The sequence below is a fragment of the Spea bombifrons genome, chromosome 1 (assembly GCF_027358695.1).
Source record: "Spea bombifrons isolate aSpeBom1 chromosome 1, aSpeBom1.2.pri, whole genome shotgun sequence".
In the NCBI taxonomy this organism is placed as follows: Eukaryota; Metazoa; Chordata; class Amphibia; order Anura; family Pelobatidae; genus Spea; species Spea bombifrons.
The window spans coordinates 153,462,134-153,474,182 of record NC_071087.1 but is presented as its reverse complement, the minus strand read 5'-3'; the positions used below and the strand labels follow the sequence as shown (position 1 = coordinate 153,474,182).

The 12,049-nt window shown below is 44.6% G+C and overlaps 1 protein-coding gene across 1 annotated transcript in view; it reads left to right on the top strand.

Moving 5' to 3' along the window:
* The window catches only part of NIPBL (NIPBL cohesin loading factor), a 57,256-nt gene that overhangs the window by 21,140 nt on the left and 24,067 nt on the right, over positions 1-12,049 (top strand). Inside the window, exons 3-9 of the mRNA XM_053448119.1 lie at positions 2,580-2,745; positions 5,186-5,316; positions 6,010-6,112; positions 6,620-6,771; positions 7,432-7,592; positions 8,066-8,159; positions 11,081-11,698. Coding sequence (XP_053304094.1) covers positions 2,580-2,745; positions 5,186-5,316; positions 6,010-6,112; positions 6,620-6,771; positions 7,432-7,592; positions 8,066-8,159; positions 11,081-11,698 — 1,425 coding nt within the window. The remainder of the gene's footprint in view (positions 1-2,579; positions 2,746-5,185; positions 5,317-6,009; positions 6,113-6,619; positions 6,772-7,431; positions 7,593-8,065; positions 8,160-11,080; positions 11,699-12,049) is intronic.

Sequence of the window (12,049 nt, the reverse complement as noted above, 5' to 3'; positions counted from 1 at the left end):
TACAATACCCCAGCGGTAGGGGCAGTAATACACCGCTAAACCCATTATAAACCTGTTTATAGAATAAGCACCTTATATGTATACCCTGCTCTCTAGACCCGCATTATTATTCCTCCCCATTAAATAATGTCCTGTAAAGTTACTGATTTTGTTTACTGCAGTCTTGTGGACATTGTTACAGCGCGTTAGGATCTCAATCTAGTGTTAAAGTATTTGTTTTGTCTTGTTTGTTTGTTTCAATGTTTGTTTGGAAAGCTGATCCGTTCATTATGTATAGCTTGAAGGAAAGAAACATTTTAACAACGAAGTACGGGAGGGAAGCTTACTTAGAGGGTGCTAGATAAATGGACCAGCCTCCCATCAGAAGTGGTAGAGGGTAATACAATGAGGGGATGTAAACATGCATGAGATATACATACAGCTCCTGAATTTAAGTTCTTTTAGCGTCTTTACAGCAGGAGAAACGCACCGACTAGACGAGGGCCGAATGGGCCTGATCTGTTGTCTCATTCTATGTTTCTTTCACGATCTCTCATTCTTCCGGCTGCTAATCTTTAAAGCTGTGCTTTCCCAGATAGTTTATCTCGGGTCGCGCCTTGTCCGGCCGCACACGCGTGTATTCCCCTAGCCTGACACGGAGGTGCGGGACCGCTGGATGGGGGCGTCCTACGGGATGGATTATCCGCACCGTTACCTGCTCCATACAACTAACATTTTAGATGATGAGAAGTACCCGTCGGCCGCTTTAATTTGTCGTTTAGTTTGAAGAATGGGTTTTCCGGTAGAAACATGAGACAGACTTACATACAGTGAGCTTGTGAAAGGCGGTCGAATTTAACCCCTTGTAATCTGTCAGGGCGTTTTCTGCCTGTGCGTAGATGGAGTGAGCTTTGTGATGAGCGTCGTGTCGTCACTGAGAAGATATTGTCACCGTCCCCCTTTATTTATTAGTTAGGGGGGATTTGGGTGGTGGGCCAGCGCGGGTGTTATTTTGGGTGATGGGCCAGCGCGGGTGTTATTTTCGGTGATGGGCCAGCGCTGGTGTTATTTTGGGTGATGGGCCAGCGCGGGTGTTATTTTGGGTGATGGGCCAGCGCGGGTGTTATTTTGGGTGGTGGGCCAGCGCGGGTGTTATTTTGGGTGATGGGCCAGCGCGGGTGTTATTTTGGGTGATGGGCCAGCGCGGGTGTTATTTTGGGTGATGGGCCAGCGCGGGTGTTACCCCAGAAGTCTTTCTGTTATCAGAGATCAGTCCCTGTGATCAGCGTCTTTATCGCGTTTTCTGCTCTGATCTTTGGTTGTGTAGCGGGAATACTTTTAGGTGAGTGGAGTACACACTTCATCAGCCGCACTCATCCCTAGAGTTTTCACGTGGATTTTTCCTCCCCGTTTGCGGCTGGCTTCTTCCTAGTAAATGAATGTTGATATAGCAGATATCTTTCTTTGTGTGTTGAAATGTTATTTAATTTGCGTTGGTAACAACCTGAAATACCCGGCCCCTCTAGTCTGCCTGTGTGAAGACTAATCAGTCGCTGGCCTTGGCTTACATTAAGGAGCTACACGCCGATCCTATGCATGTTTTAAATCCCTCTCTGTATTGGCCTCTACCGGTTCAGCTGGGAGGCTGTTCTGCTTATCTATCACCCTTCAGTAATGTAAAATGCCTTTCCTTTAGCTTCTGATGGGCGTTTTTGTTAATAAAAAAAAAAATGCATTTCTTGTTTTTATTTCCTTATATTTGCCAATCTGCCCTCCCCGCCATGCTTCTGGCTCCCTGGTGTCTAATGGGGGCAGCTAGTGGAGGTCTGGGTGATGTGCGTAAACAATATCCGCTTCTGCCAGTCACTTCCGCCGGGGGTTCCATGAATGAGCACCTGCTGCCGGAGAGAAGGATCCGGGTCTCCTGCAGCGCTGCGGGGGATCTGGATCTTAGTCTTGTAGTCAGACCTCTACATGAGATCTGATTATAAGACAGCCCCGAAAATAACTTGTACGGTAATTCTTTATCACCTGCATAGAAGGAGAAAAATAGAGATTCTGATGAGTGAGAGAATGTTTCTTTAAAGGTCTTTTTATGACAGACACAGCCGTATGGTTTTGGTTGCTCTATTAGTGCCAGGTGACGTGCTTACGGGAGGCTTTCAGGCCTTCTGTTAGCATTAATCAATTATTCCCCAAACCCCCCCCCCCCCGACTGGCTGCCTATTGAATTATAAAAGGCTCCTCGGCCGGGTGCCCCATGTGCATGCGCGTCCCTGTGCTATATCATCAAAGGGTTCACACGGCATCATGTGCCATAGAACACGTGTGCCTGAGCGATCAGTACAGGATATACGTTGTAGCGTGTGCTATAATAGCGGGACGGGCGGTTTGATTCGGGGATGTTATACGAGCCGGGTCCGCGAAGCCTCCGGAGTCTTAAACCTGACGAGCCGCGGCAAATAACGTAATCTAAAACCGTACAGAATCCCGCGGAAAGCAGCACAGTCTTCTGCTTGTTGGTAACGCTCACTGTGTAATTGTTGGCCTTGCGCGTCGTCGCTTCCACTCCTGATCTCTTCTCTTCTCTGTACCTTTAGTGTTGAACCAGCTGCCTCTTCCATCTCCTTTACCGGCTACGACTACCAAGAGCCTCCTGTTCAACGGGCGGATAGCGGAAGACGTGAACTGCCTTCTCGCCTGCCGGGATGAGCCGCTGGTGTCTCAGCTGGTCCACAGCCTCAACCAGGTGTCCACGGATCACATGTAAGACCGTTAACCCTTTGTGAATGTACAGTTACCGTGTAACTGATTGCTCCGCGGCGGGGTTATTTACTTCTGTGTCTTCCCCCTCTACGCTGTCTAAGGAATCATCCCAAAGTGCCTAGAATTGGGCTCCGTTTAGTTTCAACGCCATGAGAGTTTTTGTGATTTAGCGCATTTGGGTTACATATTTTCATATATATTTTGCCTTTCATGACCTTTCACAAAACCTACATTTATTAAAGATATATAAAAACTTTCCCATGTCATCCATTTATCCCCCCCCCTTGCTGTCATATGGGTGGGGGGGGGGTTTAACCTGGCTTTTTTTGGTCTAGTTCTTTGCTTGTTTCTGATGAAATAAAATTACCAGGACTGTCATCTCAGGTCACTTTAAGGCGATGTTGAAGGGTTAAGAGTCTCCGTAAGCAGTTGTAGTAAATTTAAACTGTTAACCGTTTCAATCATTAAATTGGTTTAGCTTGAGGGTTTCTGAGACCGTTTTATGTATGGATTGTAACCCTTTAGTGGTCTTTCCGATTGATACTGGTTGCTGTTTGCTGTTCTCTGTGCCGCATAGGATGGCGTCATTGTGTCAGTTTGTGTGTATTGTGTGATGTACATCATACGTGTGTCGCATTGTGTGCCGTAGGTTTAAGGATTGAGACGCGTGCCCCTTTATTAACGCGTGTCCTTGGCTTAGGGGACGTTTACAGCGGTTTGAATAATCTACATGGAAAATTAAAGCAAAATATAGCACAGGACCCAGACAAAAGCAGCCACTTATAGGCGGTTGCCATAGAATCTGAATGAAGCATCTCTCTCTCTATCTGGGGTAAAATCAGAACAGAATCTGCCGCTCATCTGACTTATTTAATATTCTATTTTTAAAGTTTCTGTTGCGCTTATCGCATTTATTGCGCTATCCCGGGTGTTGCAGGTACATCAGTTTATTATTTCCTCTGCAAGTTTAATGACCTAAAAGTAACCTGACTTCAGAAGCGTATTCTGATTCTATGGCAACAACCTAACCGTGGCCACCTTTTGGCTGGTCCCTTCGCTGTATTTTTCCGTGTAGGTTATACATGCTGCTGTATAACCGCGGCGTTATACTCTGTGCAAAGCCTCGTCTCAAATATACCAAATTACCGTGGCTGTATATTAACAGAGATTTTGGGGCAAGGTATGGTGGGATCACTAAAGCCGCTAATGCAATGCTCTGCCACCAGGATCCATCTTTACTCCGAACCCTTTGTTCTCATTGCGGTGGGAATTGATAGTTTATGAGCCCTTTTGTATTCTAGTTGTGTAGCGGCCTGGCTGGGGTCTGTACTCGCGTTTTCTGCACGTGGGATATGTATTCCTCTCTGATGCGTAGAGGTTTGTAGTGTAGATGTAAAGGGTCATGTTTTTATTCCCCCTCCGCGTGCGTTACTCACACCGACGGAGAACGAGCCGAACTCTCAGCCTTTGTTTCGTACCTCAAGTTTCTCCTAGAAGAAGAAAGGCTTTCCTCACCCCAGTGAATGAATGAGCCGGTGATGGGAATCTGATCTCTGTAACGGCCGAGCATGCTGCGTATAGATTGGCAATACCTTGTCAACCAACAAGGGCCAACTGTCCACCCCGGCCCCCGTGATACACTAAACTAATTACACTGCACTGCGATAGCCCCGAATCAGGATCTGTTACTCCAGCGTATTGCTGGCTCAGTAATGGAGCGGGAGGGGTTAATAGCGCTGTAGTGCGAGCTAGACCACATTAACCCTCCGCTCTGCACTCAACGGCTTCGGCTGCTCTTTGTTTCTAGTTTGCTATTTATTTTTGAATGAATTTGTAATTGTTAGGTTTTCAGAGCTTGTTATAAGTGTGTGTGTGTGTGGGGGGGGTAACTACGTGCTAGGGTGTATGGTGACGTGGGAGCCGTGTTCCTTTGCCTGCTAGTTTGGTGAATAAACATTTTGTAATGAGTCAGCATGAAATGAATCTTCTGCGCAGATCACTATTTCAGGGGTCAGATGAATCTGAGGGTTTGGTGGCCGTGGCTCGTCACGTGGTCTCGCACGGTGAATCCGGCGTCTGACTTTTACATCAGTCTTGCCTAACATAAGGGGATAGTCAGCGGTGTGTGAGCGGTAACATCAGCCCGGCTGCTCGTGGGCTCTGTCCTGAGATAATCCGTGGCTTTCTAACTTTCTTGTAATGTGAGAATAGACGCCGCGTGGTGTCGTTTATGGTTGTCGGGCCGGCCTGCATCACCTTCCATGGATTTGTGCGTCGGCCCCTCTATTCGGTACTGTCTCTCTTCTATATGGCGTGATTTATATGCCTCTGTATAACTAGTGATGTGCTTTGCCAGCAGTCGCCGGCTCGGTGTTGTCTCCCGTTGGATCCGCAGTTGTATAGGTAATTTATTAAGTAACGTTGTGTTGCCTCCTGACAGAGAACTAAAGGATAACTTGGGGAGCGATGATCCAGAAGGGGACATACCGGTGCTGCTGCAGGCCACCCTGGCCAGAAATCCCAATGTCTTCAGGGAGAAGAGTATGCAGAACAGATACGGAGTACAAAGTGGTAGGTGGCTTCGCGATGAGTTACTTTTCATTGCACTATAAAGTCTATTAACGTTTGTATCGGCCCAAAGACGTTTCTAAAGCTATTTTCCGACAGCAGCTTTCATAAAGTAATGGATAGAAACTGAAGCTTTCATAACTCAGACCTCCATACGCAGCTTTCTTAAACCGAAAGTATACATGGGGGTGGTTTCTTTTTTACTTGCTATGGGGGTTTCACTTTCTGAAGCGCTTGGCTTTACAGTCACGCTGTAGCCGTGTAACATGGCTCACCCGAAGCTCGGATTCCCGTGGGACCAATTCGATTGTGAAAATATAACACGTTTAGTTTGCATGACAACAGCAACTAAGTCTGTAAATAGTACTTGGGTGACTTTTTTTTTACAGTTTTATTAAAAATAGACTATATTTGGCGCTCGCAAGTTATTGGAACCTGAATTAGCACAAGGTTTCTCTTTATCATAGAACCCAGACTGATTCAAGACCTGACCCCCCCTCCCCCCCTATATTAGATGCGTGTTCTATTATTTCTGGGAAAGGGCTGTGCTATATTATATAAACCTTTTACAGTCCCATCAAAATGTAATTTTCGTATTGGTTTGTTGCTGTCGTTCAACGAGCAGCAACAAACTGCTTTTCCCCCCTATATTAGTTTGTTTTTGGTACAAATGATACATTGTTTTTATCTTCTCAGGGATGATGATGTCTCAGTTCAAGCTTTCCACAAATTCCATGCATGGGAGCCCCGCATCTTCCACTTATCAACAAACAACCACTATCTCACACAGCCCTTCCAGGTAACCCACAGCCGGCTGTCAGGCTTCTGTTATGGAGAGGAGATTTGCCCACGTTTTGTGTCTGGGTTGACCGCGTCATCGGATCTGTGCGCCGCGTCGATGGCTTCTCCTGTGTAATGGCACAGCTCATAGAGAAAAGGCATTCGTCGGGCCTTGCCACGGGGCGAGCTGTGAAGTATGCCTGCTGGGCTCATCTCAGAAATGTTTGAGGTTTATGGGTGCGAAGTTGGGCAAATGCAGAAAAAAAATGTGATTTTGTTATATTCTATCTATTGCTTTAGTTTGCTTGTGATGTTATCCAATTGCCCTCTTTAAAAAATCCACATGGTAAATTAATGCTTTGTCAAATATAATATATAAGCTCAATGCCTATAATTTTAGCACCTATGGTTTATAAGAAATTCTATATCGTGGCTTATTACTTAATTAAGTCAATGTAAGGGATTAAAATAAGTTTCCATATTAAAAAAATAATGCTCATGCTGGGAAAAAATCTTTATTTTTCAGTCGATTTGTGCCACCCCAGTCCAGTTCTACAAACAGGTTTATTGGCCAGCAGAATAGTCCTGTTCCTAGTCCATATGCTCCGCAAAGCCCTGCAGGATACATGCCATATGCCCACTCTGGAAGTTACCCGCAGCATCAGCAGATGCAACAAGGTGAGTCTATACCCCACGGAAAGGATAGATAGATTGAAAGAGCTAGGATGAGTTCATACCAGGATAATGCCTTATGTATAAAAGGTGTATGTAGTGCAATGTTTTGGAAGCGGTCCTATCACCATGGCAACAAATGGGATGGTTCCCTGAGTTTGAACCTTCTTTTGGTTGCTATGGTGATAAAATCACTTTCATACCCCCTTTCTCTTCATTCTTACTCTAATTGTTTCACAAAGATGTTTTCCTGCCCTGCATTTCCAACAAAATCAGAACACTGAATTTAATTTGCAATATATTGCTACGTAGGCAGGTGGCATCGATATGAAGCTCCTAAACGAAGCCTGCTACCTCACAAGCAGAATGTCTATATATAATATATATATATATAATATGTACATGTCTCAGGAGACTGCTCATTGATGGCTTTTTCAGGGCAGGTTTCTTACTACTTAATCTGGCTTTCTGTGCATTCATTGATGTTCCCAAAATAGTTTTTCAGCTTAACATTGCTTGGATCATGAGCTTGTTATTCAAATGGGTACAAAGTATTGCTTGTCCTATGGTTTGTGGGGAAGAACTTGCAGGTTTCAAGTAAATCCTAAATCTCTGGGGTTTCTGTTTTTAAGCATACCTTTTATGTTTCTCGTGTCTTGTCTGCAGCATCTGTTTCAAGTCCCATAGTCGCCGGTGGACTCAGAAACATGCATGAAAATAAAGTGTCCACCCAGCTGTCGGGCAACTCTGCAAACCACCATGCCGACAACTCCAGGCACGGCACCGGTGACGAATATATCACCATGGTACAAAGACTGGGTAGTGAGGTATGGCTTTGCATCCAAAGTATTATTATTATTATTATTATTATTAAAGCCCGATGATCTTGTGACTTTACAAGCAAAAGCAGTTGTGAAGGAAGCTGCGTAGTTAAAACTACCATGCAGATGGTTCAAAGCTCCCTCGCTAGCTGGTGAAAAATGTTGGTTAAGCGCACCAACAATTGTCATTTATATTCACCAAGATTTATTGCTGATTAAACTTGAAAGTAACACTATACTAACTGATCTCCAGTCGTTTAGCCATTATTTATTATTATTTAATAATGATATGGTTGTTACGCGTCCTCTTCATACTTGATATTGTAGGGTGAGGTATAAACGCTGTGGTCACTCAATTCTTTTTGCGTTATACGGTGAGGTGCCCTTTGTGTCGTTATTCCCTAATGTGTGGCAGCGTACTATTGGACCGTAATAATAAAAAAAAACTCGCAGTAATCCTTTGCTATTCTTTTATTTAGGATAGTGATTCTTCAATTAGAAATGCTGCCTCCTTTTCGCTGAGGTCTCCACAGTCTGTATGCTCGCCAGCTGGCAGCGAAGGAACCCCAAAAGGTACAGTCCTGCCAAAAGTAGTAAATGTATCTGCGAATGAATAATGTGTTTTCATGCAGTTAAGTGGGTAGAGTGCTTACCATTCTTTCGTATCTGGATCCACTGTTAAAATGGTCAGTCTGCTAGAACAGAACTAGCAGCTTGTAGGTTATTCACAGCTGGAATTGGGATCTGAACACATTTGACGTTTGCTTGTTGCCATGGCTTCTAAATTGAAAGGCAAACTCAACCTTACACACTCTATCCTGGCATATATTTTTTGTTAACCAGCAGAGTATATTCCATACTCGGCAAAATCACCATAACATCGTGTCCTTTTTCCTCTTGCACTGGATTTTGGGCTATTCTGCAGCTTATTGTTTGCGTTAGTAAAGTGATTGTGTACGTTTATGGTAGAAGCATTCATGTCTGTATGGACCTTCAGCAAAGAAACCTCCGGCCGTTGTTCCGCTTCTGTCCATTTTTCCGAGAAGCCCGGAAATCCAATTTCTTGAAAGTTGTGGATTATGAGCCCCTCGATCATCGCTGCAGAGCAGTCTTGTGGATGTGGCGTTTCTTAGAAGCTTGGTCAGGGAATTTGTCACTGGTCCGCCGGTGCTTGATTACAAAGATGGACTCATCGGTCAAGCTATATGGGAAGGAGGAATACGTCGGGTCTGCGGCAATGGAGTTAGCGGCATAATTTACTGTGGGGGAACACATTGCCCCTGGAAGTATGGCAAACACAGCAGGAACAGGACTCAAACCGGGAACGAGGACAGTTCACACGAATCAAATTCTGCTGGAAAGCATGATGGAGCGCGCTTTGCTGATCTCTGCGTGTTTAGAAATCTCTTCACCCCTGCACACTGACAGCGGATTCCACCAGCAGCCCATGTTTTACTTAACCAAGGGTGATCTGCTCTTAACCTGGGAGGACGCTCAGTCTCGCTTCCCCATTCTGCTCCTTTGCAGCTCGGTTTTCGTGTTGTGTACCCGATGCACCGGAGCGCTGTGACCTTCCCTATAGATCTCTTTATCACGGTGCTGACTTCTGGAGGAGTCCTTCTTCCAAATACCATAATGTATTATGAGCTCAATGTGTGCGGTCTGTTACACTCGGTGTATCGAAATTCCCCTTTTTACACACACTTCTCCTTAAAAAACCTCGAGAAAGTTTGTGCAAATTGTATACGATCAGTGCTTCTATGCCAGTGATATACAAATGGATATCTGCATGGAAATCTAGTTTGCAGGACTTGCGCCTACCGTGTCCGGTTTTGTCTCCGTGCGGAAATGCTTGCCAAGAACGTTTTGTCTTCTACCGTGTATCCGAAGCTCTTGTGCTGTTTTACTATTGATCTCTATGGATGTTTTCTGCTTCCTGGTTCCCTGTCCTCGGCACCAGTCTGGAATATAGAATAGATAATATTGCCCTGAGGAAAGTGGCAGCGCAGGTCCATCGCGTGTGTGTCCTACAGGGAAATAGATATTGGTGATTGTCTTCTGTCGTTTCCGGCGTATTTAGTATTTTTCCGAGTAGTCTCTTTCATGTCCTTGTTGCTCACTTGGCATTTTTTTTGCGCCCTTAGAGTAAATGCACGGTAAAGCAGGTACTTTACTGATGGCAACGTTTGCTTTGTTGCATTTGGTTTGCCGTTGGCCCGCAATCTGTTTTGTTATAGAAGAATCGCGGTCTTGGTGCTTCTGGATGTTGGGCTTCATGTTTGCCTAATGGTTACACCATTCAGCGGCGTCCGGTGCCACTACTTCCATCCATGAATTAATATTTAAAGCTTCCATACATGCTTTTGCTCCTTGCGTGTGGTTAAATCGTGTATTTGGGATTGTGAGAGATTGTTTTGTACATCGGTTTGAAGAGAAGAGTCTTAATTCCTGTGCTGAAGTAATTCGTCACACCTTTATGCATTCACTTACTGGATTTCCTTAATCGGATACGAGAGAACAGAAAAATGAATGTAAACATCAGGCATCCTGCAGTAACCTCGAACTAAAGCTGCTTCCCGGAACACCGCTTTCTATTACAAGCTGGATGCTCACCTTTAAACCGGAAGATCTTGCGGATATCACTTGGACGTCTTGATCTCCTCTTCATTCTTTCACACAGCGTGCAAAATTTACATTGGATTAAGTAGCAGTGGATTATTTTCCCTTCATTAAAATACTGACCCAATGTAAAGATAGGTCTCTTTCTTCTACCACCTTGCTTGCAAATTATTGTTTTACATAGCGCCATCAAAGCATATAAATAATCAAACTCTGGATTTTTCTCCATTCCTCTTTGGCTGGTGGCCAACTCTGTCTTTACTGGACACCTTTCATTGCAAGCTTTTTTTCCCCTCAACTAAATATTATTTTGGGTCACAAATTGCCTGTAACCCTGACGACCTGCCCTCTTTAAGCGGGGGCGGGGCTAGGATGCCACATTCATTCTGCGCGGACACCGAGGCTTTTAAGAGGAACTGTATCCGTTTGCCTTTTGGTTTTGGCACGTCTTAACGTCTGTTAAACACTTATGACATCTCTTCTGTCTTCTAATCCGTTTTGAACAGAATTGTGTCTTAATGTAACAAGAGCCGTGTGGTCCTAGTTTTAGCTGTGAATAACAAACACTCCAGTTACGTGGAACTGACAGTAAGAATGGTATGAGAAAAAAAACGTATCTTATTGTACCCATCCCCGTAATTTTGATCACCCCTGGGGCTAGTTTTGTTAAGTACTTCTTGATATGCTAAGTTAATAGTAGTGGAGATAAGATGTTTGTACATGTCCTTTTACTGTGTGGTATAGTTGTATATATGGGTGTCACACAATGCAGTAGATTCTATAACATTGACTGGAATTTAATAATGGGCTGGGCCATGTAAATCTAAAGATTTTGGTTACAAAGAGCATGATTCCCCTCTTTATTCTTTATGTAGGATCAAGACCATTAATCCTACCGTCTCAGCCTCCTCCTTATGCCTCTCCACGCGATGCTCCTCCTGACATACTGCTGGACTCCCCAGACAGAAAGCTGAAGAAACAAAAAAAGTTAAAATTAACTAAGGATGAGAAGGAGCAGAGTGAAAAGTCTGCAATGTATGACATCATAAGTTCTCCTTCCAAGGACTCCACCAAGCTTACGTTAAGACTTTCTCGTGTGAGATCTTCTGAAATGGATCAGCAAGGAGACCTTCTTCCCAGCATGGAGGATAGTAACTTGTCGGAGGGAGACTCTTTTAACGTGCAGTACCCGGGGCACCTGTCAAAAACACCAATGACTCCGCAGGACATAAGTCGCCCGCTGAATGCTGCCGCTTGTTTTCAGGAGCAAGCAGATTTCCTCCAAGTGCAGCAGCAAGTACCCGTCCTACAGCCCAACACATCCGCCGCTGCAAAACCGCCTCAACCTCCTGTGGCTCCGTCACAGCACCAACAACCAGGGAGCATAACGCCATACGACGAAGTGGAACTGGACGCCCTGGCAGAGATTGAGAGGATAGAACGGGAATCTGCCATCGAGAGGGAACGGTTTTCTAAAGAAGTCCTGGATAAAGGTAATAATGTTTCAAGGTGAAAGATCGTTTGTAAAGAGCCATGCGACCTGCATTGATATGTGTGATATAGGCATGTTCTTCCAGCGCCTGGCTATAAAAATAGGCTGTCCTGGAGTCCTTCTCTTACATATTCAGAGGAATAATGCGAAAAACAGGTTGGCCTGTGGCCCTTGCTTTCTGGATTTGGACAGAGCTGTCCTAGTGAATGCGTTTAAATACATTGTTTTTATGCTTATTAACGTTTTTCTAATTTTAATGTTTAAATTTTTGCACGGGTTGATGCGCTCAACAAAACTCTCCCAGGATTAATGTTAAAACTCTCATAATCCTATCACGTGCTTTTTATAATGT